The following is a 26,381-nucleotide window of genomic DNA, read 5'->3' as shown; positions in this document are numbered from 1 at the left end:
TCATACTATCGATTTAATCTTTATAACATTTTCACAATAACCTCTTTTAAATTTAGACCCTTCCTTGTTTCATGATACAACAGCAAAGACATATCAATAACTTAATTGGATTCAACAAGGACATAGTTGGTCTTCAATGTTTTTCCAGCATCACTTCATTTCAATTGTGATACATGGGAGCAAATAGCTATGGGTGAGTCAATGCTCTACGCAATGTTTAATTATATTTTTTCATGAGAGGAAGATGTCATTAGATGAAATAAGGAACCGATACAAGATGCATTGGCTACAATAGAGCCCCACAGTGGAGCTGTCATAATACCCATAAAACCTAGCGGTCAAACAATGAAATGGTTGAAATAATTTCCCCACCATGTTTTCCCCTTATTACCAACAATAAGGCCTGTATTTCGTGTAGGCTTACCATGGGTTGACGTTTTGTTAACCATGTACATTTCTGGGACAAGGTGATTTATCAATATATTCAGCTCTATTTACTCTCAAATCCGAGATTCTTACCTTTGCCTCGATTCGGAAGTCTCGTCCCGATCATCATGGCATTTGTCGGTCTTTATTATAGCCACATTAGAATGTACTTTTTTTTAGGTTAATACATTGATAAAAGTCGCCTTGTCCTAGAGAGATTTACACAGTACTCAAAACGTCACGCCAAGGTAAGCCTACATGAAACACAGCCCTTACTTTGAATGTTTCTAAAATCCCCTATTGGAAAAATGTATGGTGAAAAAACAATTGGAACCATTTCCTTGTTTGACCACTAGGTTTTATAGGAATTATGACTCATAGTGTGGTACTCTATTTCTCTCATGCAGCCTGATCCAATCAGACTGAAATGATTACTGTCCAGCCAATCATAATAAAGATGACTGCGGTGTGTAAACCAAGATCCCCAGGGGGAGCAGCAGAACCATTACCACTGTGCAAAAGTTGCTCCTCCTACTCACATCTGCAATGAAGTTACATTTTTATACTGTCCCAAGATGCACAGAAATACAATAATACATGACAAAACAACAAAACGGTGTCTTTTCCATTTCTAACTGCGTTTTTGGAATTCTTCTCACAGACACAGGAATGGTAACTTTCACACAACAAAAATAAATAACTCCTCTTCAAGACGATGGATGGAGACACTCAGTCCAAAAACTTGCGGTTCTGGTTCTGACCAAAGAGAGCCACTCGAATCTCAGGCATCATCTGAGCAAAAAGACAGACACTGGATTAGTGCCAAGCTGAACCTCATGAAAAACAGGGCCAAACTATATCTGAGAATTTGCAGTACAATCATGTGCAAAACTTCACACAGCATATACATCTAAAGAATCTTGGTAAGCCGATAGCTTTATGCAAGGATATTAACACTGTTGGTTGTTTATATAGGAAAACTGTCAATTAACTAGATGTGCTAGCTGTTCATAGTACCACTATAGTTCCTGTGAGACTGTCCCTGTGCCCTTACCTGCTGAGCCATGAGGTCCAGTCTGCTCTCTAGGGTGTTGGACACCTTGATCTTCCCATCAGCGTTGTAGATTTCAATACCTCCAGAACTGAAGGAGACACACAAACATCTTTGAATTAACTCATGAACCCTTGACTGACACCTTAGAAAGCCCACAGAAGAAGAAAAAAAATGTCAATGACGTGTTAATCAATCAATACTAATTCAAAGTAAAACCTATTTGAAATGAATGGTTTCACATTGAGACAAGGGACTGTCCTCTTACATGTCTGGGGACAGGAAGTTGTCCTGGTCGATGCGAACCTCAATATTGTTCTTCACTGCTGCTTTATAGCTGGGAATGGTCTTCTGGATAGCCGCCTGAATAGGAATACAACTGCATCAACCCGGTATACAAGGAAATACACTTGGAACAACATTGAACTGTTACCAAGTGAAAAGGATCATTCTAACCTGAAGCACCTGCAGGTCCTGTTTACGACAGCGGATGGTCACTTTGGTCTCAAGAAGCTGATAGAAACCCTAATATTAAACAGAGCGACAGACAAATTCAAAACATTTGCTTCAAATAAAGTGAAAAACTCACCGCACAATGCCTTTGACCTAAACAACGTGCAGGCCTATGTAAATGCATACTGACATGTTTGCATGAGTGTAACTGATAGACGCTACTGAATGTAATTGTAACATATGAATGTAGCCCTAGAGTAATAGTTCTTTCTGTTTCTCTCAGCGTTGTGTTCTATTGGTCTTATTTTACATGCATGTCGTTCTCCTTGAGCTGTTCCTGTCAATTTATGTTCTGTATTATGTCATGTTTTATGTTCTGTGTGGACCCTAGGAAGAGTAGTTGCTGCTTTAGCAATAGCTAATGGGAATCCTAATAAAAACACTAAAACTGTGTCAGTGACAAGTATTGCATTATTTCAAAAAAGGCCTCGCCTGCAGAACCAGCCCGTCCATCAGTGCTGGGTACCTGGCTGGGTCCTTGGCTACGTTGGCCAGCCGTTGACGCGCCTCGCTCAACATTTCCTGAGTACACACATTGAGAGGGTTAGCCTATTATTTACATAGAATGCAGTGCTGTAGCAGAACATCATGCCTCTGGCTGTGTTTGAACAAAACAATATTCCAGCCAAGACAAATTAAACTTACTGAAATCATGTCGTCGCGAGCCTTTAATACCTTCAGACGAGCCTGGTTCATCAGGTTAGACATTTGACTACAGAGGAAAAGAGGTAAGTAAACCTGTGGCACAGGACCACATCACAAGTCCAAGCAGGTGTAAGTTATAGCTACTGTAACATATACTGTGCTTGTTACAATGCATGAGCTGTTGAATGTGACTTCAAATTTAGAATATAAAAGACTTAAAAGGAAGTTGTCTGTCAGAGAAATTCCTCTTTAGAGAAAGAAGAGATTGAGGAAGTCTCTGAGGGAGCTGAGAGACCAGCAGCAACACTGCCTGGGCTGTAAAGAGAAAGAGTGACTAACATTTTCTTCTGCTGCTCGATCTGCTTCTCTTTCTTCTCATAATACTCCATGATCTTCAACCTCTGGGTCTGCACCAGACGGCCCTTCTCGATGTTGAACTCCTCTTCTGCCTGTACGGGGAGATACTTGTCACTCAGAGTATGCAATTAGGAGGCCCTGTCTTTATGAGGATACATTCTAAGAAGCATTGAACCAGTAGAACTGTTAAAAGGTACTAAAATGATTGATTTAATTCAGTAAATTCTCATGTCTTAGGGGAGTGATCATGCTTTCTTATTTCAGTTGAACGTGCCTATGCAAATCTTTTGAGTTTGTGTTTGCTGAAAACACACAATGTGTATGTGCTGAACTATGCCAGTCTCTTGTGAATAAGCACTGTACCTTGGCATCAATTTCTTCTGCCTTCTCATTGGCCTCCTGCTCAATGAAGGCCATCATGTGTTTGATCTATATAGGGGGATAGAACAATGTGAATTCGAGATGATTTGACAGTATAAGACTCACCACATTAGGCATGCTTTCCAAGTCATGTTTCATACTGAAGAGAGTCAAGAGGCAGACTTAGAAAGCTTCATTGCTCTGTACATTAATTAACTTCTCTTTTGGTTCCACCATGTAGTGTGGAATGTGTATAACTTACATTTCTGTTTCATCATCATTTTCATCTAAAAAAAAAACATGTTTCTAAACCATAAACTACAGAGGGAAATGTAATTACGAAGTCTCCTAATATATTCTACTTTATATACAGTGCATGAGAAGGGTTGGTGAGACAAGACACCCAGACATAGGATCACTCAAGTTCCTCCGCTGGCCATGGGTTTTACCGTCATGTGACCATATATTGCATCTCTACCTCACAAATACAGCACTGAGTAAATGTATTGTGCAATTATATGTCTAAATTAAATGTATTAACAATTAAACGTCCTAATTATACTAGACATTGTGATTGTATTTTAGTGGAAGTATTTCTGATTTCTTTTCAAGGACAACCTTGGCATGATACAATCACAATTATGCTCCTTACAAATATACAGTTGCAAACATTTATAATTGGAAAGGGAAAAGGCCTTAATAGAGCAGAAGTTGGAAAGACGGGTGAAGGTTAAAAGGCTGTAATTGCAATGTACCTGCTTCTGAACGTCGGCATCGCTGAGCGCCATGGTTGCAGCAGTCTAGTATCTTGTTTCCTTGAATAAAATATAAACAGCGTGATTTAAATACAATAAATGCAACATGGTTTTCAATATTGTAAATCCCTTAGTGCGATGTATCAATCAATTCATCAAATACCAGTGAAATACAGCCAGGAATGTATGGATTAATCGTTGTAGTCGTGACTAAAGACGTCTACACTGGATCAGCTGATTTTCAACGTCACATGATGTTTACTTCCGGTCTCACCCACCAGTAAGATGTGTGATGAGCAGACACTACCGGTACTGTATATCATGCCTGCTACGTTAGGTTAGGGCTATATATGAACAAAAACGAGTGAGTGCAGTGGATACATTTGTAAAATATCTAATAAACAGTGGTGGAAAAAGTATCCAATTGTCATACTTGAGTAAAAGTAAAGATACCTAAATGACTCAAGTAAAAGTGAAAGTCACCCAGTAAAATAATACCTGAGTAGTATCTGGTTTTAAAGTATCAAAACTAAATGTAATTGCTAAAATGTACTTAAGTATCAAAAGTAAAAGTATAACTAATTTCAAATTCCTTATATTAGACGCCACCATTTTCTTTTACACTCCAACACTCAAACATCATTTACAAATTAAGCATTTGTGTTTGTTTAGTGAGTACGCCAGATCAGAGGCAGTAGGGATGACCAAGGATGTTCTCTTGATAAGTGCCTGAATTGACCATTTCCCTGTCCTGCTAAGCACTCAAAACGTAATGAGTACTTTTGGGTCTTAGGGAAAATGTAAACTTTTCCATCTCCTTCCGGGAACCACTCCTCCTCGGGGTAGACTATACTCTCTGTCGGCTCCCGAACGTAAGGCTCTCGAGGATTATCTGTCTGTTTCTCTCGACGCCGGTACCGTGGTGCCTTCTTCCTCTCCCGCCGGAGCGGGGTTTTTTTTTGTTAAGAAGGACGGTACTCTGCGTCCCTGCGTGGATTATTGAGGGCTGAATGACATAACGGTTAAGAATCGTTATCCGCTTCCCCTTATGTCGTCAGCCTTCGAGATTCTGCAGGGAGCCAGGTTCTTTACTAAGTTGGACCTTCGTAACGCTTACCATCTCGTGCGCATCAGAGAGGGGGACGAGTGGAAAACGGCGTTTAACACTCCGTTAGGGCATTTTGAATACCGGGTTCTGCCGTTCGGTCTCGCTAATGCTCCAGCTGTCTTTCAGGCATTAGTTAATGATGTACTGAGAGACATGCTGAACATCTTTGTTTTCGTTTACCTTGACGATATCCTGATTTTTTTCACCGTCACTCGAGATTCATGTTCAGCACGTTCGACGTGTACTCCAGCGCCTTTTAGAGAATTGTCTCTACGTGAAGGCTGAGAAGTGCGCCTTTCATGTCTCCTCTGTCACATTTCTCGGTTCTGTTATTTCCGCTGAAGGCATTCAGATGGATCCCGCTAAGGTCCAGGCTGTCAGCGATTGGCCCGTTCCTAAGTCACATGTCGAGCTGCAGCGCTTTCTCGGTTTCGCTAATTTCTATCGGCGTTTCATTCGTAATTTCGGTCAAGTGGCTGCTCCTCTCACAGCTCTGACTTCTGTCAAGACGTGCTTTAAGTGGTCCGGTTCCGCCCAGGGAGCTTTTGATCTCCTCAAGAAGCGTTTTACATCCGCTCCTATCCTTGTTACTCCTGACGTCACTAAACAATTTATTGTCGAGGTTGACGCTTCAGAGGTGGGCGTGGGAGCCATTCTGTCCCAGCGCTTCCACTCTGACGACAAGGTCCATCCTTGCGCTTATTTTTCTCATCGCCTGTCGCCATCGGAACGCAACTATGATGTGGGTAACCGCGAACTGCTCGCCATCCGCTTAGCCCTAGGCGAATGGCGACAGTGGTTGGAGGGGGCGACCGTCCCTTTTGTCGTTTGGACTGACCATAAGAACCTTGAGCCAAACGACTTAATGCACGTCAAGCTCGTTGGGCGTTGTTTTTCGCTCGTTTCGAGTTCGTGATTTCTTATCGCCCGGGAGATAAGAACACCAAGCCTGATGCCTTATCCCGTCTCTTTGGTTCTTCTGTGGCTTCTACCGACCCCGAGGGGATTCTCCCTGAGGGGCGTGTTGTCGGGTTGACTGTCTGGGGAATTGAGAGACAGGTAAAGCAAGCACTCACTCACACTGCGTCGCCGCGCGCTTGTCCTAGTAACCTTCTGTTCGTTCCTGTCTCTACTCGTCTGGCTGTTCTTCAGTGGGCTCACTCTGCCAAGTTAGCTGGCCACCCCGGCGTTCGGGGTACGCTTGCTTCTATTCGCCAGCGGTTTTGGTGGCCTACTCAGGAGCGTGACACGCGCTGTTTCGTGGCTGCTTGTTCGGACTGCGCGCAGACTAAGTCAGGTAACTCTCCTCCTGCCGGTCGTCTCAGACCGCTTCCCATTCCTTCTCGACCATGGTCTCACATCGCCTTAGACTTTATTACCGGTCTGCCTTCGTCTGCGGGGAAGACTGTGATTCTTACGGTTGTCGATAGGTTCTCTAAGGCGGCACATTTCATTCCCCTCGCTAAGCTTCCTTCCGCTAAGGAGACGGCACAAATCATCATTGAGAATGTGTTCAGAATTCATGGCCTCCCGTTAGACGCCGTTTCAGACAGAGGTCCGCAATTCACGTCACAGTTTTGGAGGGAGTTCTGTCGTTTGATTGGTGCTTCCGTCAGTCTCTCTTCCGGGTTTCATCCCCAGTCTAATGGTCAAGCAGAAAGGGCCAATCAGACGATTGGTCGCATATTACGCAGCCTTTCTTTTCGTAACCCTGCGTCTTGGGCAGAACAGCTCCCCTGGGCAGAATACGCTCACAACTCGCTTCCTTCGTCTGCTACCGGGCTATCTCCGTTTCAGAGTAGTCTTGGGTACCAGCCTCCTCTGTTCTCGTCCCAGCTCGCCGAGTCCAGCGTTCCCTCCGCTCAGGTTTTTGTCCAACGTTGTGAGCGCACCTGGAGGAGGGTCAGGTCTGCACTTTGCCGTTACAGGGCGCAGACTGTGAGAGCCGCCAATAAACGTAGGATTAAGAGTCCTAGGTATTGTCGCGGTCAGAGAGTGTGGCTTTCCACTCGTAACCTTCCCCTTACGACAGCTTCTCGCAAGTTGACTCCGCGGTTCATTGGTCCGTTCCGTGTCTCTCAGGTCGTCAATCCTGTCGCTGTGCGACTGCTTCTTCCGCGACATCTTCGTCGCGTCCACCCTGTCTTCCATGTCTCCTGTGTCAAGCCTTTTCTTCGCACCCCCGTTCGTCTTCCATCCCCCCCCCCCCGTCCTTGTCGAGGGCGCACCTATTTACAGGGTACGGAAGATCATGGACATGCGTTCTCGGGGACGTGGTCACCAGTACTTAGTGGATTGGGAGGGTTACGGTCCTGAGGAGAGGAGTTGGGTTCCATCTCGGGACGTGCTGGACCGTTCGTTGATTGATGATTTCCTCCGTTGCCGCCAGGGTTCCTCCTCGAGTGCGCCAGGAGGCGCTCGGTGAGTGGGGGGGTACTGTCATGTTTTGTCATTGATTATAATGTCTTGTCCCTGTGCTTCCCTTCTATTCGTTTCCCTCTGCTGGTCTTATTTGGTTCTTTCCCTCTTTCTATCCCTCTCTCTCCCCCTCCCTCTCTCCCTCTCTCGCTCTCTCTCTATCGTTCCGTTCCTGCTCCCAGCTGTTCCTCATTCTCCTAACTACCTCATTTACTCTTTCACACCTGTCCCCTATTTTGCCCTCTGATTAGAGTCCCTATTTCTCCCTCTGTTTTCCGCTTCTGTCCTTGTCGGATCCTTGTTTGATGTTTGCTGTTCTGTGTCCTTGTTCCGCCCTGTCGTGTTTTTTGCCTTCTTCAGATGCTGCGTGTTACCTAAGATATATCCAGGAGTATCGTTTTTGTTTAAGACTGGAATAAAGACTCTGTTTCTATTAAGTCGCTTTTGGGTCCTCATTCACCAGCATAACATATACACTGGAGTTGCTTACCAAGATGACATGTAATGTTCCTGAATGGCCTAGTTAAAGTTCTGACTTAAATCAGCTTGAAAAATCTATGGCAAGACTTGAAAATGGCTGTCTAGCAATGATCAACAACCAACTTGACAGAGCATAAAGAATGTTAAAAATAATATTTCGCAAATATTGACAATCCAGGTGTGCAAAGCTCTTAGAGACTTACCCAGAAAGACTCACAGCTGTAATCATTGCCAAAGGCAGACATTTTCAGATGGCAGACAGTCATTCACTGTGCTGTAGAAGGAAAGAATCCAGACTGAGTCAGACCCAGAATGGAAACTGTGCTATTTTTAACATGTATTGACTCAGGGTTATGAATACTTATGTAAATTAGATATTTCTGTATTTAATTTTCAATACATTTGCAAACATTTCTAAAAACATGTTTTTACTTTGTCTTTATGGGGTATTGTGCGTAGATGAGAACCATATATTTAATCCCTTTTGAATTCAGGCTATAACACAACATAATGTGGAATGAGTCAAGGGGTATGAATACTTTCTGAATGCTTGTATTAAATTAAATAAAGCTGTCAAGCATGGACTTCTCACTGAAAATGTTTCTCAAATGTTAATATTTTAAATGATTTGATACATGATTGTAGCTAATACCATAAAAATTAGAAGGAAATCAATTGTGGATAAAGTCAACATCAGTGGAGGCTGGTGAGAGGAGACATAGGAGGATGGGCTAATTGTAATGGCTGGAATGGAATGAAAGGAACGGTATCAAACACATCAAACATATAGAAACCACATGTTTGACTCTGTCCCATTTATTCCATTACATCCATTACAATGAACCCAGCCTCCTGTAGCCCCTCCCACCAACATTTATTTAAAGGATTTTCGTAATAATCCTCAGGAATAAATTAGCACGCTGCAGACTGACTATGTAGTCAATGGTGCAGACCATGGCGCTGCAGACCATGTAGGGCCTTGCCAGTAGATGATGCTAGAGGGTTAGAGTAATTCCATAAAAATAGCACAGTTTCCATTCTTGTTCTGACTCAGTCTGCATTCTTTCCTTCTACAGAACAGTGAATGACTGTCTGCCATCTGGAAGTGTGTCAGACAACTTTGGCCAACTGCCTGTGACAGCACTACCCTCTCTGCCTCCTCTGTACTGTTAATTATTATGTCACTCAGAGGTTTTTCACTGACTTACAACTAGTTAGGTCTACCCAGTGCAAGACAATAGGCATAATAGAAGGCAGAGCTATTTTACCAAGCTGGCACAATGATGAAGTATTCAATCACTTTGCATGCTGCAATTCTATAGCAGCCTCTTACAAATGGAATGTATTTATTTTCCCCTCCATAAAACATGCATGGCCACATTGTAGCCAAATGTTACGTCATAGTCTGGATACTGGACAGGGGATGGAGAAAGAGAGAGAGTTGAAGAGAGAGAGAGAGAGAGAGAGGGAGGGGGCTGCTGTGTCCTGTGGAGCAGCCGGTAGTCCATTGCTAACTACAGCGTGTATGTCACCCTCTTGTCGCTGTGTCCTCAGCCCTGACTTTCTGTCCGAGTGCACATCTCTTACTCTATTTCAACATCTGTCTCTCGCCTACGACTTCCAACACTTTATAGAGAGGAGCCAGGTAAGAAAGACACTTATTTTATTCTGCTCTTAATTAATGGAATGCAAGGCCGCATCACAGGATATCTTGTTGTTGTTTTAGGGCAGGGCTCTCCAACCCTGTTCTTGGAAAGCTACCATCCGGTAGGTTTTTATTCCAACCCTAATCGAGCGCACCTGCCTCTAATAATTCGCTGGTTGATACGATGAATCAAGTTAGTTACAACTTGGGTTGGAGCGAAAAATCTACAGGAAGGTATCTCTCTAGGAACAGGGTTGGTGCCCTGTTTTAGGGGAATTGTGGTGTGTGAGTGTATAGTACTGTAGAAGTATTAGTAGGACATAATAGTACACACAAGTAGTAGTAATATATGTAGTTGAGGGGAGAGGGCCTTGTAAAAGCTTGCTTTGTTAAACCAATATAGAAGGCATCTATATCAGCCATCATGGAGCTCTTTGATGTTATGAAGGACACAACTCCAAGAGCTTTTAACCGTGTGTATCACCTGTCAACATAAACAGGTCTGTTTCTCTGGGTGTTGTTTGGTGGGTGTCATTAGTAACTAATTAAATCAACAGGGACAGGATTATGTCCGAAGTCTTGTGTCCAGCTAACTTGTCATTGACATCAGAAAATACTAGCCTTATGTGCGGCCTTTCCTCGAGTGTGTGTGTCTGTGTCCGTACGTTCCTGTGTATATGTTTGTGTGTGCACATGCGTGTATGTGTCTGTTGTCGTGTGTCTGTTTCTAGAAATCCAATCGGATAAGATCATCAGATGGTTCACGAGGGGCTGAGAATGTGTCGTTTCCTCTGTCTGACATTCAGGCTGACCTTTTATCTCTGGGGCTCTGATATCATGACCATGAGTCTCTGACATCAGTACCATGGGTATCTGATACTATGGGGAAGAGAACAAACCTGGGTTCAAATACTATTTGAAATCATTGCAAATACTTTATCTGGGTTTGATTGAACTTTCCTGGCGCAATGGAACCAATAGAATAGTCGCAAACGTGCAAACCCCGTCCATCTGGCACTCCAGACAGACTTGACCAAACACTAAATGTATCTGAAAGATGTCAAATAGTAATTGAACCCAGGTCTGGAAAGGAGTGGGACTAATTAAACTCTGTGGGGGTTAAAAGCCATTGTCAGGGGGTGGATCATTGGGAAACCTATAATTCAAAGAGTGAATGAGTCTTATTGGACAGATTAAGCAATTAATATGCTTTAGAACAGGTACTGTACAGTAATTTTCCACATAAACACGTTTGTGGATATCTGTCTATAAGCCTGCTCTGTGCCTTGCAGGGAGAGCGTGATCACCATGTCACTGGTTCCCCTTGTGCCAAAATGCCAAGTAACATACACCTAGCAGGCCTCGATGTTAGAGAGAGGGCAGCTTTCTCGGCATGCTTACAGCTTACACTCAGCTTTAGCCAACAGATATTTAATCCACGGTCTCTGCTGATGTGCCTCTCAGAGACAGTCCATCTCAGGACAAGCACACAATGCATTCTGTAACTGTGCAGAGGAACACAAGTTGTACGGCACAAGTGCATGAGCTGTTTGATCATTCAATGTTGATCAAATCAGGAAATATTTATCGTAAACATGGATAAAGGTGACCGATATAAATGTCCTCTGCCACTGTGGTTCTATGCTTTTTCATTATGTAATAAACAGCTCTGACTTGATCTCAGTGTTTTGACTCTGTGCCTGGGATGAGATTACATGCATGCATAATGATTAATCAGGGTCACTCAATGAAGGACAGATGTATTCCATCTCAATATACAAGGAATGAACAATTACATACAGGTGGCATTTAAATGGAAAGGATGGACTGAAAGACAAGGGGACAATGAGAGGGTGAAGAGTGGGTGTTGGGTGAATACAGTGCCTTCGAAAAGTATTCAGACCCCTTGACTTTTTCCACATTTTGTTACGTTACAGACTTTTTCTAAAATGGATTTTAAAAACATTCTACACACAATACCCCATAATGACAAATACCTTATTTACATAAGTATTCAGACCCTTCGATATGAGACTTGAATTTTCAGTTTAGGTGCATCCTATTTCCATTGATCATCCTTGATATGTTTCTACAGCTTGTTTGGAGTCCACCTGTGGTAAATTCAATTGATTGGACATGATTTGGAAATACACACATCTGTCTATATAATGTCCCACGGTTGACAGTGCATGTCAGAGCAAAAACCTAGCAATGAGGTCGAAGGAATTGTCCGTAGAGCTCCGAGACAGGATTGTGTCGAGGCACAGATCTGGGGAAGGGTACCAAAAGAAATCTGCAGCATTGAAGGTCCCCAAAAACACAGTGGCCTCCATCATTCTTAAATGGAAGAATTTTGGAATCACCAAGACTCTAGAGCTAGCCGCCCGGCCAAACTGAGCAATCGGGGGAGAAGGGCCTTGGTCAGGAAGGTGACCAAGAATGTCACGGCCGTCAAAAGGTGGAGACCAAGGTGCAGCATGGTATGCGTACATTCTTCTTAATTATAAGAATGAACACTGAACAAAACTAACAAAATAACAAAACAAACCGTGAAGCTATACAAAATGAGTGCTGAACAGGCAACTACACATAGACAAGAACCCACGAACACAAAAGGGAAAATGGCTACCTAAATATGATCCCCAATCAGAGACAACGATAAACAGCTGCCTCTGATTGGGAACCATATCAGGCCACCATAGACATATAAAATCACCTAGACCTACAACAACCCTTGACATACAAAAACCCTAGACAATACAAAACTAACGTACCCACCCTAGTCACACCCTGACCTAACCAAAATATAAAGAAAACAGAGATAGGTCAGGGCGTGAGAAAGAATCCGATGGTCACTCTGAGAGAGCTCTGGAGTTCCTCTGTGGAGATGGGAGAATCTTCCAGAAGGATAACCATCTCTGCAGCACTCCATCAATCAGGCCTTTATGGTAGAGTGGCCAGACAGAAGTCACTCCTCAGTAAAAGGCACATGACAGCCCACTTGGAGTTTGCCAAAAGGCACCTAAACACTCTCAGACCACGAGAAACAAGATTCTCTGGTCTGATGAAACCAAGATTGAACTCTTTGGCCTGAATGCCAAGGGTCACGTCTGGAGGAAACCTGGTACCGTCCCTACAGTGAAGCATGGTGGTGGCAGAATCATGCTGTGGGGATGTTTTTCAGCAGCAGGGACTGGGAGACTAGTCAGGATCGAGAAAAAGATGAACGGAGCAAAGTACCGCAAGATCCTTGATGAAAACCTGCTCCAGAGTGCTCAGGACCTCAGACTGGGGCGAAGGTTCACCTTCCAACAGGACAAGACCATAAGCACACAGCCAAGACAACGCAGGAGTGGCTTTGGGACAAGTCTCTGAATGTGCTTAAGTGGCCAAGCCAGAGCCTGGACTTGAACCTGATCGAATATCTCTGGAGAGACCTGAAAATAGCTGTGCAGTGACGCTCCCCATCCAACCTGACAGAGCTTGAGAGGATCTGCAGAGAAGAATGGGAGAAACTCCCCAAATACAGGTGTGTCAACCTTGTAGCGTCATACCCAAGAAGACTTGAGGCTGTAATTGCTGCCAAAGATGCTTCAACAAAGTACTGAGTAAAGGGTCTGAATACTTATGTAAATGTGATATTTCAGTTTTATTTTTTTATAAATTAGCAAACATTTCTAAAAATCTGTTTTTGCTTATTATGGAGTATTGTGTGTAGATTGATGAGGGGAAAAAACAATTGAATCCATTTTAGAATAAGATTGTAACATTACAAAATGTGGAAAAAGTCAAGGGGTCTGAATACTTTCTGAAATGCACTGTATTTTTCAACCTCTAACGTTGTGTGCAATTGCAATGCGTTGTGTCCTCTGTTTTACTGTGTGAGACGTTTTCAACTACACAACTGCAGTATTCCATTCGTCCTGGGTTTGTAACATCCCTTCTCCTCTATATCCCCACTCTCGACTACACGTCACGTCATGTGAAATCTCTGGAATAGCTTCCGCTCCTGGCTGAAATGGAAATACATATATAGGGCCTATACATAGTCAGACATGTGAGCGCCAGGCTATACATAGAAAAGAATGCTGCAACACGGAACAGAGGGTGCTACTTTTTCCACACAGAACTTGATCAGTCGACGTCACTGAAGGACATCTTCTAATATATTGGTTAACCTTTTCCAGGGACCCCAGCTATGAGATAGCCTAGTCCCAGATCGGTTTGTGCTCTTGCCAACTCTATTGCTGCCATTTTCAAGCCAAACAATTCCATAAGTAGTTAGCAAGAGAGCAGAAACAGACCCTATGAGATTCTGTGTCATAAAAACACACAATCATTCTAGCAACTATTAAGTAGTTATATAGGTTTTATATTCAACTCACTACAGTTGATTCATTTACTGTTGATTTTAGGAATTTACTTGATGTTTTGAACAGTATTATCCAATATGTTTTCATGTTAATGGTTGGTTGTCTGTTGTGTCTCTCTAGTGGCCGGTTTTCAGTCTGGAGGGCAAGGTCCCAGCAGTGTCCAGAGGGGATGACAGTGGTGAGGTCAGTTCCCTGTCTGGAGAGCAGAAGCCTGATTGGCTGGGCCTTGCCACGCTGCAGCTGAGCCAGGGAGACAGTGGCGGGTCTGGCACCTGGCAGACAGAGAGCAGCCTGGTAGAGTCCTGGTCCACCGTGGGAAACATGATGGACCCCGAGGACACCAAGAGCCTGGACAGCAGCGACGGTGTGGTTCACCTAGCTGAGGAGCGCAGCGAGAACCACTCCTCCATCTCCGACATGGTCCACCTAGAGCGGGAGGAGGAGGAGATGCTGGCAGAGGAGGAGGAGGAGGACGGGAGCCTGGGGGAAGAGGAGGAGCTGCAGGCCAGTGTGATGAGTGTGCTGGGGGGAGAAGGAGAACTGGCTGAGCTCAGGGAAGAGTATCTGGACACCCAGGAATTATTACCTTCATCTGAGGTGTCAGCTGACCAGCAAGAGACTATGGATTTAATGATGTCTGTGGCTGAGGAGCTATTTGTCCAAGAGGAGCCTTCTGAAGTATCCCACGCCACCACCGTCTCTATGCCCATGCCAGTTTGGAAGCTAGAGCCCCCTTCTGCCTCCTCTACTCCTGTCCCCTCAATACCTACGTTAGCTGAGTTACATTCAGAGCTCCAATACTCTATGCAGGAGCAGCTCCACCCTCCCCCGGTCCTAGGACCAGGAGCACCACAGCCACCAGATGAGAGACAAACTAACAGCCAACCAGAGTCCTCGGTCTCGCTCCCCGCTGCCCAGGAGACACAGGAAATCCCACCAGTGACGCAGGAGGTTCCGCCAGAGAAGATAGAGGCTGAGCCTGCTACATCGCTCCCTGCCACTGAGCTACCTGTGCTGATGTGTGGGGGCGCTGCAATGGTGGCTATTGTGGGAGTGTTAGCTTATGGGGCTGTGGCCTACTGCAGAAAGTAGCAAACCCCTAACCTGTGAGCCCCAGCAGCCAAAACCCAGGTCTTTTCAAATCTACTCTAAACTATTCCACCAAGTACATACTGGATTTTACACAATGCGTTTCTTTGCATATATGTAGTATTATGAAGGTGCGGTTGCATTTTTTATCTATTTCCTGTGCTAACTCAGTTCACGGAAGAGCTCAGGAGATTTGGAAGAGCAAGAATTTTGGTTTCTCTGTAAATTCACAGGAAATTACGCTTAAAATATCTTAAAAAACATATCTTTGTTTGTTGTTTATTTTTTGTCCCTGTCAATGCATTATAAAATAAAACCACACGCACATGCACACACACACACACACACACACACACACACACACACACACACACACACACAGACACACACAAACACACACACACTAATTATGACTATAGTTGAGCCACTTCAAGGGCTATTGTATAATTGCTTGTTTTGTGTCACTGTGGGCAAACTCAGTGACTATGTTAGTTTTTGATCAAATGTATTAGTAGATATTAATCTGTATAGTGACTCAGCTGCAAATCAGCAAAGGGCCAAAACTTATGTAGCAGGTGTGGATATCTGGGCTTACAGTAACGACTCTGCACTGCCCCCTGTTGCTCAGTTTGCTGTAATACAGAATAACAGCTGCCATTTGTCTAAACACCATAGAGATGGATTTCCTGTTCAACATGGCAGATCAATAAAGGTCTTCTGCAAGCCCTAGAGAATTGAATGCACTCAGATTATGCTCTGTGCTCCAATATTTTTCTACATTGGCCGGTGTGGGGGAAATAGATTTGATAAGAAAATGTCCCTTTGCCATTTTTATTCATTGTGAAACACACTATGGTTACTCAGCAAACATTCCCAACCTTAATTCTCGCTCTGTTAAAAAATAATAAATGTTAACACTTTCTATGAAGTACATACATATACCGTTTTTTCTTTGAACTGAAGGATTGACTAAATTAGATGTATTATTATAATTTTCTGACATGGTGTGATGTGTCTTTACTACCTCCTAGTGGCCATGTGTGGAACAGTTTTTCCTGTTGTGGATATAATTATAAGTGACTCATATTCACATTTCCATGTCCATGGATTCACTGGCTAAAATTTCAAATGGAAAGAGTAGAAATTAAGTTATTAATTCTGTATTATTTAATTTGAAATTATATATAAAACAATCTCAGAGATATACATCATATTATTTTCTATATAGTACACGTGATTAAATTTTCTCTATGCATATTTGACCACAAGCCAAAGGTTATCTACACTGTTGACATTGACTGTCTCAAATTCATTCCTTCTCCGTTAATAGGAACCAGTGGCATCTACAGTTATAGTGAGAAGAAAATACATTCTTTCAGAACAAAAAATTATACAAAATAACAAAAGAAACTCAACATCCATAATCTAAATATATGCCCCGACCATAACATGATCTCACTGATATAGTATTACAACCCTGTTGCCTCACAAACTTTATTCCACTGATCTAATCTGTGTCAGTGGCTTTAGTACTTCTTGATTTTCATTGAGTGCCAGTAAATAAAGAAGTTGAATAGGTGTCGACCATGTTGCGGTTACACTGCCCTTCCCTCATTGGTGTTGATATAAATAGACTTTTTCAATAGAGCCTGCAGAGAAGGGGAAGAAAAATGCTTCTTTGTTTGAAGAGATAAAGCGCCCTCATGGCTGCTTTATGCTTAAATGTAAACACCTTGGCACAGACACGCACTCATACACACCCACGCACGCACAGACCGCTCTCAGGTAAATATTTCAACCTCATTCTTCCTGCTATGGGTTAATTGTTAGAACTATAGCTGTGATGTTATAATCAAAACATGTACCTGATCACAATCTATACAAATACATTTAGTAAATAGAGGGAGTCAAGAGAGCCTGCATTATTGGTTGCATGGGTGTTGTTTTTGATTTATAGTTTACTTTTGATAGAAGTTTGTCCATGTTAATGTGTACAATGGAAAGAAAACTAGAGGCGGAGAACATTTAGGTTTCTAGCGTTCGCGCAATCCTAGTCACAGAGAGAAAACCCCACACAATACACACGCACACACATGCACCCAAAAACTGGCCAGTTATATAAATGTATGGTCTAGTTCAGTGAGTGTAGACAGCGGTTTTACAGTATATGCCATTGGGTAGGCTAGGGATACGGATAGATATAATCTGTGCATCTTTATTGCATTGTGTCCATAATCTTTTAATCTACCCATCCAGGCAAGATCCCCGCTGTATTCACACTCAGCGAACCTGAAAGGGGAACTTCAGGAGTCAGTCCGTTGATATTTAAAACGTATGTTGGCAGCATCTAAGAAATTAACTTCTCAAAAATCCCTTGTTTATTTGGAGAGGGAGGAGTTGGGATTTGCGGACAAGACAAATACTTATACTTGAATCATTAACGATAGCTTTTATGACTCAGGTCAGAAGTCTGACCCATAATGCATAGATCAGTTCCACAGTTCCAGTCAAGCAACACATATCTATTTATAAAAAGGTGTGATAGCTGTACAACATATGGTTGCCACAGTGACCATATGGTGTGGCCCACATTGATTTACTGAAATATTTAATAATTACGTTAATCGTCTCAAAAAGGTTCAATCAATGTAATCGACTCACAGCAAGTTATAGTTACAGTACTTATGTATTGTATTTTTATTATTTTTATCATCACCTAGTTTGTTTAATGCTTTGAAGTATCAAGGGTGAAAATCAAATCAACAAATGCTGTTAAAAATATATAAACTGTGATATGTACATTAGCAATCCCTAATGGTTCAGAGGGTGCAATCACGTTACACAAGGTTTTAACAGGTGCAGATGATTCCATCATTAGAATTAAGGAAGTATGGTTTTTAATCATATACTTTTCAGTCTCCTGCTGAAAGCAACACTCATTGTTTTAGGCATACATAATTATTTTAGGCATACAGTAATATCCATTATAAGTCAGGATAAATCAGCAACATTGTATCAATTCTAAAACCAACAGATTGCTAATCTACTGAAATACAGATCAACTATTTACCAGACATGATGCAACACGTTTCACTACTTTTGATAGATCAGGAGCCATCCCCAGTGTGTCCATAATAATTTACTATGAAAAAAGGCTAAATGGGCTAAAGGCTATATGGAGCTTATACTCAGGCTTTAGAATGGAAAACTAATAGGGTTTTTATCACTTGATGTCAATGACTGCAGTTCGGTTACAGATACAGTACCTATAGAAAATCTACACCTCCTTAGATTTTCTTCACATTTTATTATGTTACAAAGTGGGATAAAAAATTATTTAATTGTACTTTTTTTGTCAACGATCTACAAATATTCTGTAATGTCAAAGTGGAAGAAAAATGTAATTTCAAAAAAAGATGAATGAAAAATAAAACACTAATATACCTTGATTAGATAAGTATTCACCCCCCTAAGTCAAAGCATGTTAGAACCACCTCTGGCAGTGATTACAGCTGTGACTCTTTCTGGGTAAGTCTCATAAAAGCGTTGCACACCTGGATTGTGCAATATTCCCACATTATTCTTTTCAAAATTCCTCAAGCTTTGTCAAGGTATTGGGGATCATGGCTAGACAGCGATGTTGAAGTCTTGCCATAGGTTTTCAAGCAAATTTAAGTCAAAACATTCACTGTATTCTTGGTAAGCAACTCCAGTGTAGATTTGGTTATTGTCCTGCTGAAAGGTGAATTCCTCTCCCAGTGTCCTTTAGGATTTTGCCTGTGCTTAGCTCCATGCTGTTCATTTTCATCCTGAGAAACATCCCAGTCTTTGCCAATGTCAAGCATACCCATACCATCATGCAACCACCACCATGCTTGAAAATAAGGAGGCAATTACCCAGTGATGTGTTGGATTTTCTACAAACATAAGGTTTTGCATTTAGGCCAAAAGTGTATTCCTTTGCTGTGTTTTTTCCCCTCAGTATTACTTTAGTGCCTTGTTGAACACAGGATGCATATTCTGTATATTTTATTCTTCTTTTCACTCTGTCATTTAAGTAATTATTGTGGAGTCAACTACAACGTTGATCCTGTTGTCTCCCATCACAGCCATTGAACTCTGTAGCTGTTTTAAAAATCATCAATGGCCTCGTGGTGACATCACTAAGCAGTTTCCTTCCTGTCCTGCAGCTCAGTTCAGAAGGACGACTGCCTCTTTGATGTGTCTGGGTGGTTTAATACATCATCCACAGCATTACTATTAACTTGACCATGCTTAAAGATATATTCAATGTCTGATTTGTTATTGTTGCCCATCTACCAAGCACTGACCTTCTTTATTAGGCTTTCGAAAATCTCACTAGTCTTTGTAGTTGAATATGTGCTTGAAATGCAACAACTATATTTTAGTTATTCAATTTTATTAATTTGTAAAAATGTATTTTGCATAGATCAATGACAAAGAATTACAATTAAATCTATTTCAACCCCACTTTGTAGCGCATCATATTGTGAAAAAAAAGTGAAAGGGAGTGTAGACTTTCTATAGGCTCTGTAAGTGTTAGCCATGTCATACAATACACTTAAAACACTGAAGATATAATGGAAATTATATAGACATTTCACCCAGCAGTTCAAGGTTCTCAGATTTCAATTTACAGTAAAGTCTATATTTACTGAAGAGCATTTATGATAAGATAATATGTATGTTAATAAATATCTACCCAGAAATGGTAATTAGAATGCTATTGGAAGATATTCCTGGATAATTGAAGTCATAAGAGAGGTTATTGTTATTCATGTGATCTGATCTAGTCACAGTGTGAAAGAGTGATTGTGGGAGGTGTATCTGATCTGCTCTTCCAAAAAGAGAAGTGTTGCCAACCACGAATTGACGTTGACACATTTAAATCGACCAATCTCTTTATCTGACACTTTGTTTTAGCCGAAAGGTGAATATTGGGGCTAACACCACTATATATACACTTGCACAAGTACATCCATCTCACACAGACAGTGGTCAGACACTGCTTGCCTTGTCTGAAGTTTACACTCAAATATCCAAAATGGTGAGTCATGACGGATTGAAGATCAATTTAGTTTCATTTTGAATACATTCCATGTTGTTTTAGAATAAGGCATTTATTCCTATTCATTCTGTAGCTTAACTTTTCTCCTAATTACGACATTGTAGTTGATTGCATGTTATCGATGTTTTCCTAGAGCTCCCTGGATAATGACATCAACCAGCACTTCCAGGATGCAATTGATGTGATTCAACGACACTCTGACGATCCGTATTGTGATACAGGTAAACTTACACTTCAAAACTCATTCCAGAAAACCAGTTTTAAATCTGAATGCTAACAATCACCATCATTATATTAGGTACGGACATTATTGTTAATATTTTCTTTGTATTGAGCATGTCAGAAAAATTATTCAATACATTTTAGTCTCATTGGTTCTGGCAGTGAAGACTCTATTCAATGACTATATTTTTCTCTCTCTACTTAGAGTATAAGTACTTTGAGCCTCCAACGCGATCGAGCATAATGTGCTGCTACCCCATCACCCACCCTTTTGATGTGCCAGGTCCATATGACTGGAATGAGCAAACGGTGAGTGTACAGAACAAGTGATTGTATTTGACCAATATAGTACTATTGACTGACTTCTCCAAGTTTGCACAACTGTGATGTATGGTTACAGTACATGCATGTGTCGTGTCTCATGTGGATGTGACTCACCTGACCAGTTTTTCTCTCCTCGTCCTGCCAGTCATGGCCTCATGTTGTTCCTTACGACTCACTGGGTCCATCTGTAACCATGGACTACCACCAGTTCTACTCCATCGCACCGCAACCGAGGAACGGCAAAGGTGAGCAGTGTTTGGCCATCAGCGATGAGTGTTGACAATGTCTGTAAGAGATGTCAGAGAGTACAACCACACATGCTGGAATTGAACATGTTTCGCAGATATTTGATTGCCAAGTATCAAATTGACATGGTTACAACTGAATCTCTGCCTGTTTATGATTTTATTATAACTAAAGTCAACCTTTTCATCTCATCAGGTCGCAAGAAGCTGCGTCTTTATGAGTACCTGCATGAGGCTCTGGGCGATCCCAACACAGCTGACTCCATCCAGTGGACGGACCGTGGCAGCGGCACCTTCCACTTCATCTCCAAGAACAAAGAGAAGTTGGCCGAGTGCTGGGGCAAGCGCAAGGGCAACCGCAAGACCATGACCTATCAGAAGATGGCACGGGCGCTGCGCAACTACAGCCGAACGGGCGAGATCGTAAAGGTGCGCCGCAAACTCACCTACCAGTTCAACCCGTCGATCATCCAGAGGCTTGGGGGCATCAGTCACGTCACTCCCCCCGCCGGGCATCCCGGGGCTGGCCACCCTGGGCGGGAGGTGCTCCTCCACCAGCAGCATGCCCCAGCTGAACAGGCTTACTATGGCTCTGCTGCTGCACCTGACTGGCACAGCTGGTATGGACATTACTCCCTCCAGGGAGACTGTGATCTTGCCACAACCTTCACTTCATCCACAGTCACCAAGGCGTGAACTCAGGTAATATCACTGTGGAAAATAACAGAGGTTAAAAGCTGCTTTAGCTAGCTGTCAATTCATACGGCTACTCCTGCATACTTTTGTGGGGGCCAACAACTGGGGCTTGTTATGCAGCCATTGTGTTATGGGTGTCAGGAAACGTAACAGTCACGGTAAAGAAAATTTAAAAATGTTTACTCTCCATTAGTTATGCCATTTAAAATAAAATGTAATGACCATTGATCAGGTATTGTGGATCATTGAATATGTAAATATTGAAAATATATATTTTTTAAATTCCTATGAGAACTGTCAACCAGTTATAAGCATTCGGTGTGGGTACTGTACATGTAAAGGGAAATAACTAAAATGTTGGTTTGAAATATGAACATGTATTACTGCATGTCATTTTGTAAATAATGAATTTAAATCCTTTGTATCTCACACACATTGATGTATTTTAATAAATAATGTTTGTATAATTTGTGTTTGTACTGTGTATACGCTTTCATTTTTGGCAATGAATTCCTCATCACTGCGTCAACACTAACTTCAACATTGACTTCATAACTGTGCTATTCTTGCTTACCTAACAATGGTGAAAATGTCATGAGTTCCAACAAGTGTCCCATCCTTGTTGTGTCCTAGGAAAAAAAGAGGCAAAAAAAGAGAAAATCATGAACTTTGTTGAATGAGCCAAATATGTCTGCTTGTGCAACGGCAATAACAACACTGTCTACCCCTCACTCACAATTCCCCATCAATCCACACTCTGTAAGACATGAACACAAGGTGTATCTCTATCCCATAAGGCAAACCATTGTGATAAGTGCTGTTTTCCTGTCAAGAGAACCCATGGCTGCTCTTATCTTGCCCAGCGGTGAGGATGTGGTCAGTCCTGGGAGACAGTGCTTCTCTGGTGGTGGGCTTTGTGGGGTGGTGGTCATTGTTCCTGTGGGGAAAGTTTATTATGGTAGCCTAGTTGTGGTGAGTAGTGCAGGCCAGGCGATAAGCAAGGCAGCCCCAACTGGCTGTCATGTTGCAGAGGCATAATAAAAGCCTGGGTGTCACACAGTTCCTTCATGCATTTCATCTAACACACAACTCTGTGAAAAACCTGGGATCAGGACCTGTAACTGCAGCAATCTATGTGCATCCGACAACGATGGTAAATATGAGACCGTTATAAGCTTAAGGATAACTGCACAGTGATGTATTTTGACATCACACTTTCAAACTGAACTGTATGTGTGAGTGCTGTGCAATTTGAATCGGTTATATTTGTCAGAATTCTTTCGAAGACAACCAGACAGATCTGGAGGTGATTTTGGACTTTTTGGAGGAACACTACAGACATGGCACTAGAGATGGCGGAGAAAAAGGTTCTTCTCTATTAGTGTTATGAATCACACAAATAAATCGATTATTGTATATTTTTAATGCCACATCTTGTTCTACACTATTGCAGTGGGAGGTGTCTGTGCTTTGCCTACACCAGTGACAATGGAAGGAAACTCTGGTGAAACTTGTTGTGATCACTGGTGCCATGAGGAAAAGGTACGCATTCAATGATATAAGCCTCCCCATGATGCTTAGGTCAGCCTGTCATAGACAGCACTTTGATCTGTGAAAGATACACCGTATATGGCTATAGCTAATTGGGTAATGTTCTGCTTGTCTCAGTCATACAACTCAGTTGGTTAAAAAAAAACTTGTTTTACAGGCTATGCAATCACATGGTGGCTACCCAACAACACTACTGGACCAAAACAACACTACACCGCCTGAGAAAGGGACAGACCACACATTGCCACATACTATGCCAGCAAGACCAGCACCCACACACCACACTGGACCTGGTGAGAGAGGCAACTTCCCTTTTTGTGGTTAGCAGATACTGCCACTGGAGCTCATGCTGCCCTGAGGGACCAATGCCTAAAGAGACCTGCCTTTAACTGTAAAGGACAATGGTACCATACACCGCTTATCTCTGTACGTTTTACATACATATAAAATGAGCTAAATGTTTACAACTTTACCACTGAACACCATCACAGCTGGTCATCTCACAAAGGGAGAATTATTATCAATTATGACGGGATATTGTTAACCGCTCCACTCTATCTTATCATTGTTACTGTGGTTACAGGTAGAAAGGTGCGTCTGTTTCACTTCTTGTTTGAGATGCTGGAAAACCTTGGCATGACCCACTGCATTTCCTGGGTGCCAGCGGCAGCAGACGGAGTGTTCCGCTTCTCTTCCCGGAACAAGGAACAGGTAGCAGCACTCTGGGGGCAGAGGAAAGGCAACAGGAGGCCCATGACCTACCAGAAGATGTCCAGGGCGCTGAGGAACTACGCCCGGTCTGGAGAGATCTTCAAGGTGAAGAAAACTGACCTATCAGTTCAGCAGACCGACCTTGAGTGCCTTACGGAAGTGCCATCAGGGAAAACTGTAAAGGACACATTTCCACATGAAAAACTGTAATCTATTGTAAATATCAAGCATCAATTCGATCATCATCAATTCAATCATCAATCATTTGAAGACTGACTTGATTTAGTCTGTAGATTTTTATCAGTAGCTAGGCCTGCTGTGTGAGATTTTACACAGACAGAGGTATGTGACTGGCATATAGTGTAGGCTTTTGCTATAGGATACTAAACTGACTGTACAAAGCATTAAGGACACCTACTCTATCCATGACAGACTGACCAGCTGAATCCATGTGAAAGCTATGATCCCTTATTGATGTCACTTGTTAAATTCACTTCAATCCGTGTAGATGAAGTGGAGGAGACAGGTTAAAGAAGGATTTTTAAGCCTTGAGACAATTAAGACATGGATTGTGTATGTGTGCCATTCAAGGGGTGAATGGGCAAGACAAAATAACTGCTTTTGAACAGGGTATGCAACTCAATATTAGGAAGGTGTTTCTAATGTTTGGTATACTCAGTGTATATGTAATAAACATTTTAATACTACATGTGTCACACATATGAGCATATAAGTATTATACATACTTATACATTTACATATATCATGCACATATACACTGACTATACAGGAACACCTTCCTCCTAATATTGAGTTGCAGCCTACAAGGTGTTGAAAGCGTTCCACAGGGATGTTGGCCCATGTTGACTCCAATGCTTCCCACAGTTGTGTCAAGTTGGCTGGATGTCCTTTGGGTGGTGGACCATTCTTGATATACATGGGAAACTGTTGAGCGTGAAACACCCAGCAGTGTCGAAGTTCTTAACACAAACCGGTGCGCCTGGCAACTACTATCATACCCTGTTCAAAGTCACTTAAATATTTTGTCTTGCTCATTCACCCTCTGAATGGCACACATACACAATTCTTGTCTCAATTGTCTCAAGGCATAAAAAGTATTCTTTAACCTGTCTCCTCCCCTTCATCTACACTGATTGAAGTGAATTTAACAAGTGACATCAATGAGGGATCAAAGCTTCCACCTGAATTCAACAGGTCAGTCTGTCATGGATAGAGCAGGTGTCCTTAATGTTTTGTACACTCAGTGTAGTATCCTATAGCAAAAGCCAGTCAGAACAGTTGAAGTCGGAAGTTTACATACACCTTAGCCAAATACATTTCAACTCAGTTTTTCACAATTCCTGACATTTAATCAGAGTAAAAATTCCTTGTCTTAGGTCAGTTAGGATCACCACTTTATTTAAAGAATGTAAAATGTCAGAATAATAGTAGAGAGAATGATTTATTTCAGCTTTGATTTCTTTCATCACATTCCCAGTGGGTCAGAAGTTTACATACACTCAATTAGTATTTGGTAGCATTGCCTTTAAATTGTTTAACTTGGGTCAAACGTTTCGGGTAGCCTTCCACAAGCTTCCCACAATAAGTTGGGGGAATTTTGGCCCATTCCTCCGGACAGAGCTGGTGTAACTGAGTCAGGTTTGTAGGTCTCCTTGCTCGCATACGCCTTTTCAGTTCTGCTCACAAATTTTCTATGGGATTGAGGTCAGGGCTTTGTGATGGCCACTGCAATACCTTGACTTTGTTGTCCTTAAGCCATTTTGCCACAACTTTGGAAGTATGCTTGGGGTCATTGTCCATTTGGAAGACCCATTTGTGACCAAGCTTTAACTTCCTGACTGATGTCTTGAGATGTTGCTTTAATATATCCACATAATTTTCTTCTCTCATGATGCCATCTATTTTGTGAAGTGCACCAGTCCCTCCTACAGCAAAGCACCCCCACAACATGATGCTGCCACCCCTGTGCATCACGGTTGGGATGGTGTAATTCGGCATGCAAGCCTCCCCTTCTTCCTCCAAACATAACGATAGTCATTATGGCCAAACAGTTCCATTTTTGTTTCATCAGACCAGAGGACATTTCTCCAAAAAGTACGATTTTTGTCCCCATGTGCAGTTGCAAACCGTAGTCTGGCTTTTTTATGGCGGTTTTGGAGCAGTGGCTTCTTCCTTGCTGAGCAGCCTTTGAGTTATGTCGATATAGGACTCATTTTACTGTGGATATAGATACTTTTGTACCTGTTTCCTCCAGCATCTTCACAAGGTCCTTTGCTGTTGTTCTGGGATTGATTTGCACTTT

General features: G+C 42.2%; 3 protein-coding genes across 3 annotated transcripts; 2 read left to right on the top strand and 1 right to left on the bottom strand.

The window, feature by feature from the left end:
* LOC129838438 (V-type proton ATPase subunit E 1-like) lies at nucleotides 1-4,379 on the bottom strand. Its single transcript, XM_055905385.1, has 10 exons — nucleotides 4,271-4,379; nucleotides 4,108-4,167; nucleotides 3,356-3,421; nucleotides 2,975-3,084; nucleotides 2,636-2,702; nucleotides 2,423-2,512; nucleotides 1,934-2,002; nucleotides 1,746-1,840; nucleotides 1,481-1,568; nucleotides 1-1,218 (listed from the first exon to the last, which is right to left on the bottom strand). Exons 2-10 carry the CDS (start codon nucleotides 4,138-4,140, stop codon nucleotides 1,156-1,158), a joined length of 681 nt encoding a protein of 226 aa, XP_055761360.1. The 5' UTR covers nucleotides 4,141-4,167; nucleotides 4,271-4,379; the 3' UTR covers nucleotides 1-1,155.
* Nucleotides 4,380-9,594: 5,215 nt separating this feature from the next.
* Nucleotides 9,595-15,483, top strand: LOC129838682 (bcl-2-like protein 13). The gene is made up of 2 exons (XM_055905810.1): nucleotides 9,595-9,758; nucleotides 14,252-15,483. The coding sequence occupies exons 1-2, from the start codon at nucleotides 9,639-9,641 to the stop codon at nucleotides 15,221-15,223; spliced, it is 1,092 nt and encodes a 363-aa protein (XP_055761785.1). The 5' UTR covers nucleotides 9,595-9,638; the 3' UTR covers nucleotides 15,224-15,483.
* Nucleotides 15,484-20,244: 4,761 nt separating this feature from the next.
* LOC129838846 (transcription factor Spi-C-like) lies at nucleotides 20,245-22,211 on the top strand. The gene is made up of 5 exons (XM_055906069.1): nucleotides 20,245-20,288; nucleotides 20,443-20,530; nucleotides 20,737-20,840; nucleotides 21,001-21,100; nucleotides 21,297-22,211. The coding sequence occupies exons 1-5, from the start codon at nucleotides 20,286-20,288 to the stop codon at nucleotides 21,794-21,796; spliced, it is 795 nt and encodes a 264-aa protein (XP_055762044.1). The 5' UTR covers nucleotides 20,245-20,285; the 3' UTR covers nucleotides 21,797-22,211.
* The last annotated feature ends 4,170 nt before the right edge of the window (nucleotides 22,212-26,381 follow it).

This window comes from Salvelinus fontinalis, chromosome 39 (assembly GCF_029448725.1).
Source record: "Salvelinus fontinalis isolate EN_2023a chromosome 39, ASM2944872v1, whole genome shotgun sequence".
Lineage (NCBI taxonomy): Eukaryota > Metazoa > Chordata > Actinopteri > Salmoniformes > Salmonidae > Salvelinus > Salvelinus fontinalis.
This window is presented reverse-complemented; position numbering and strand designations above follow the sequence as displayed.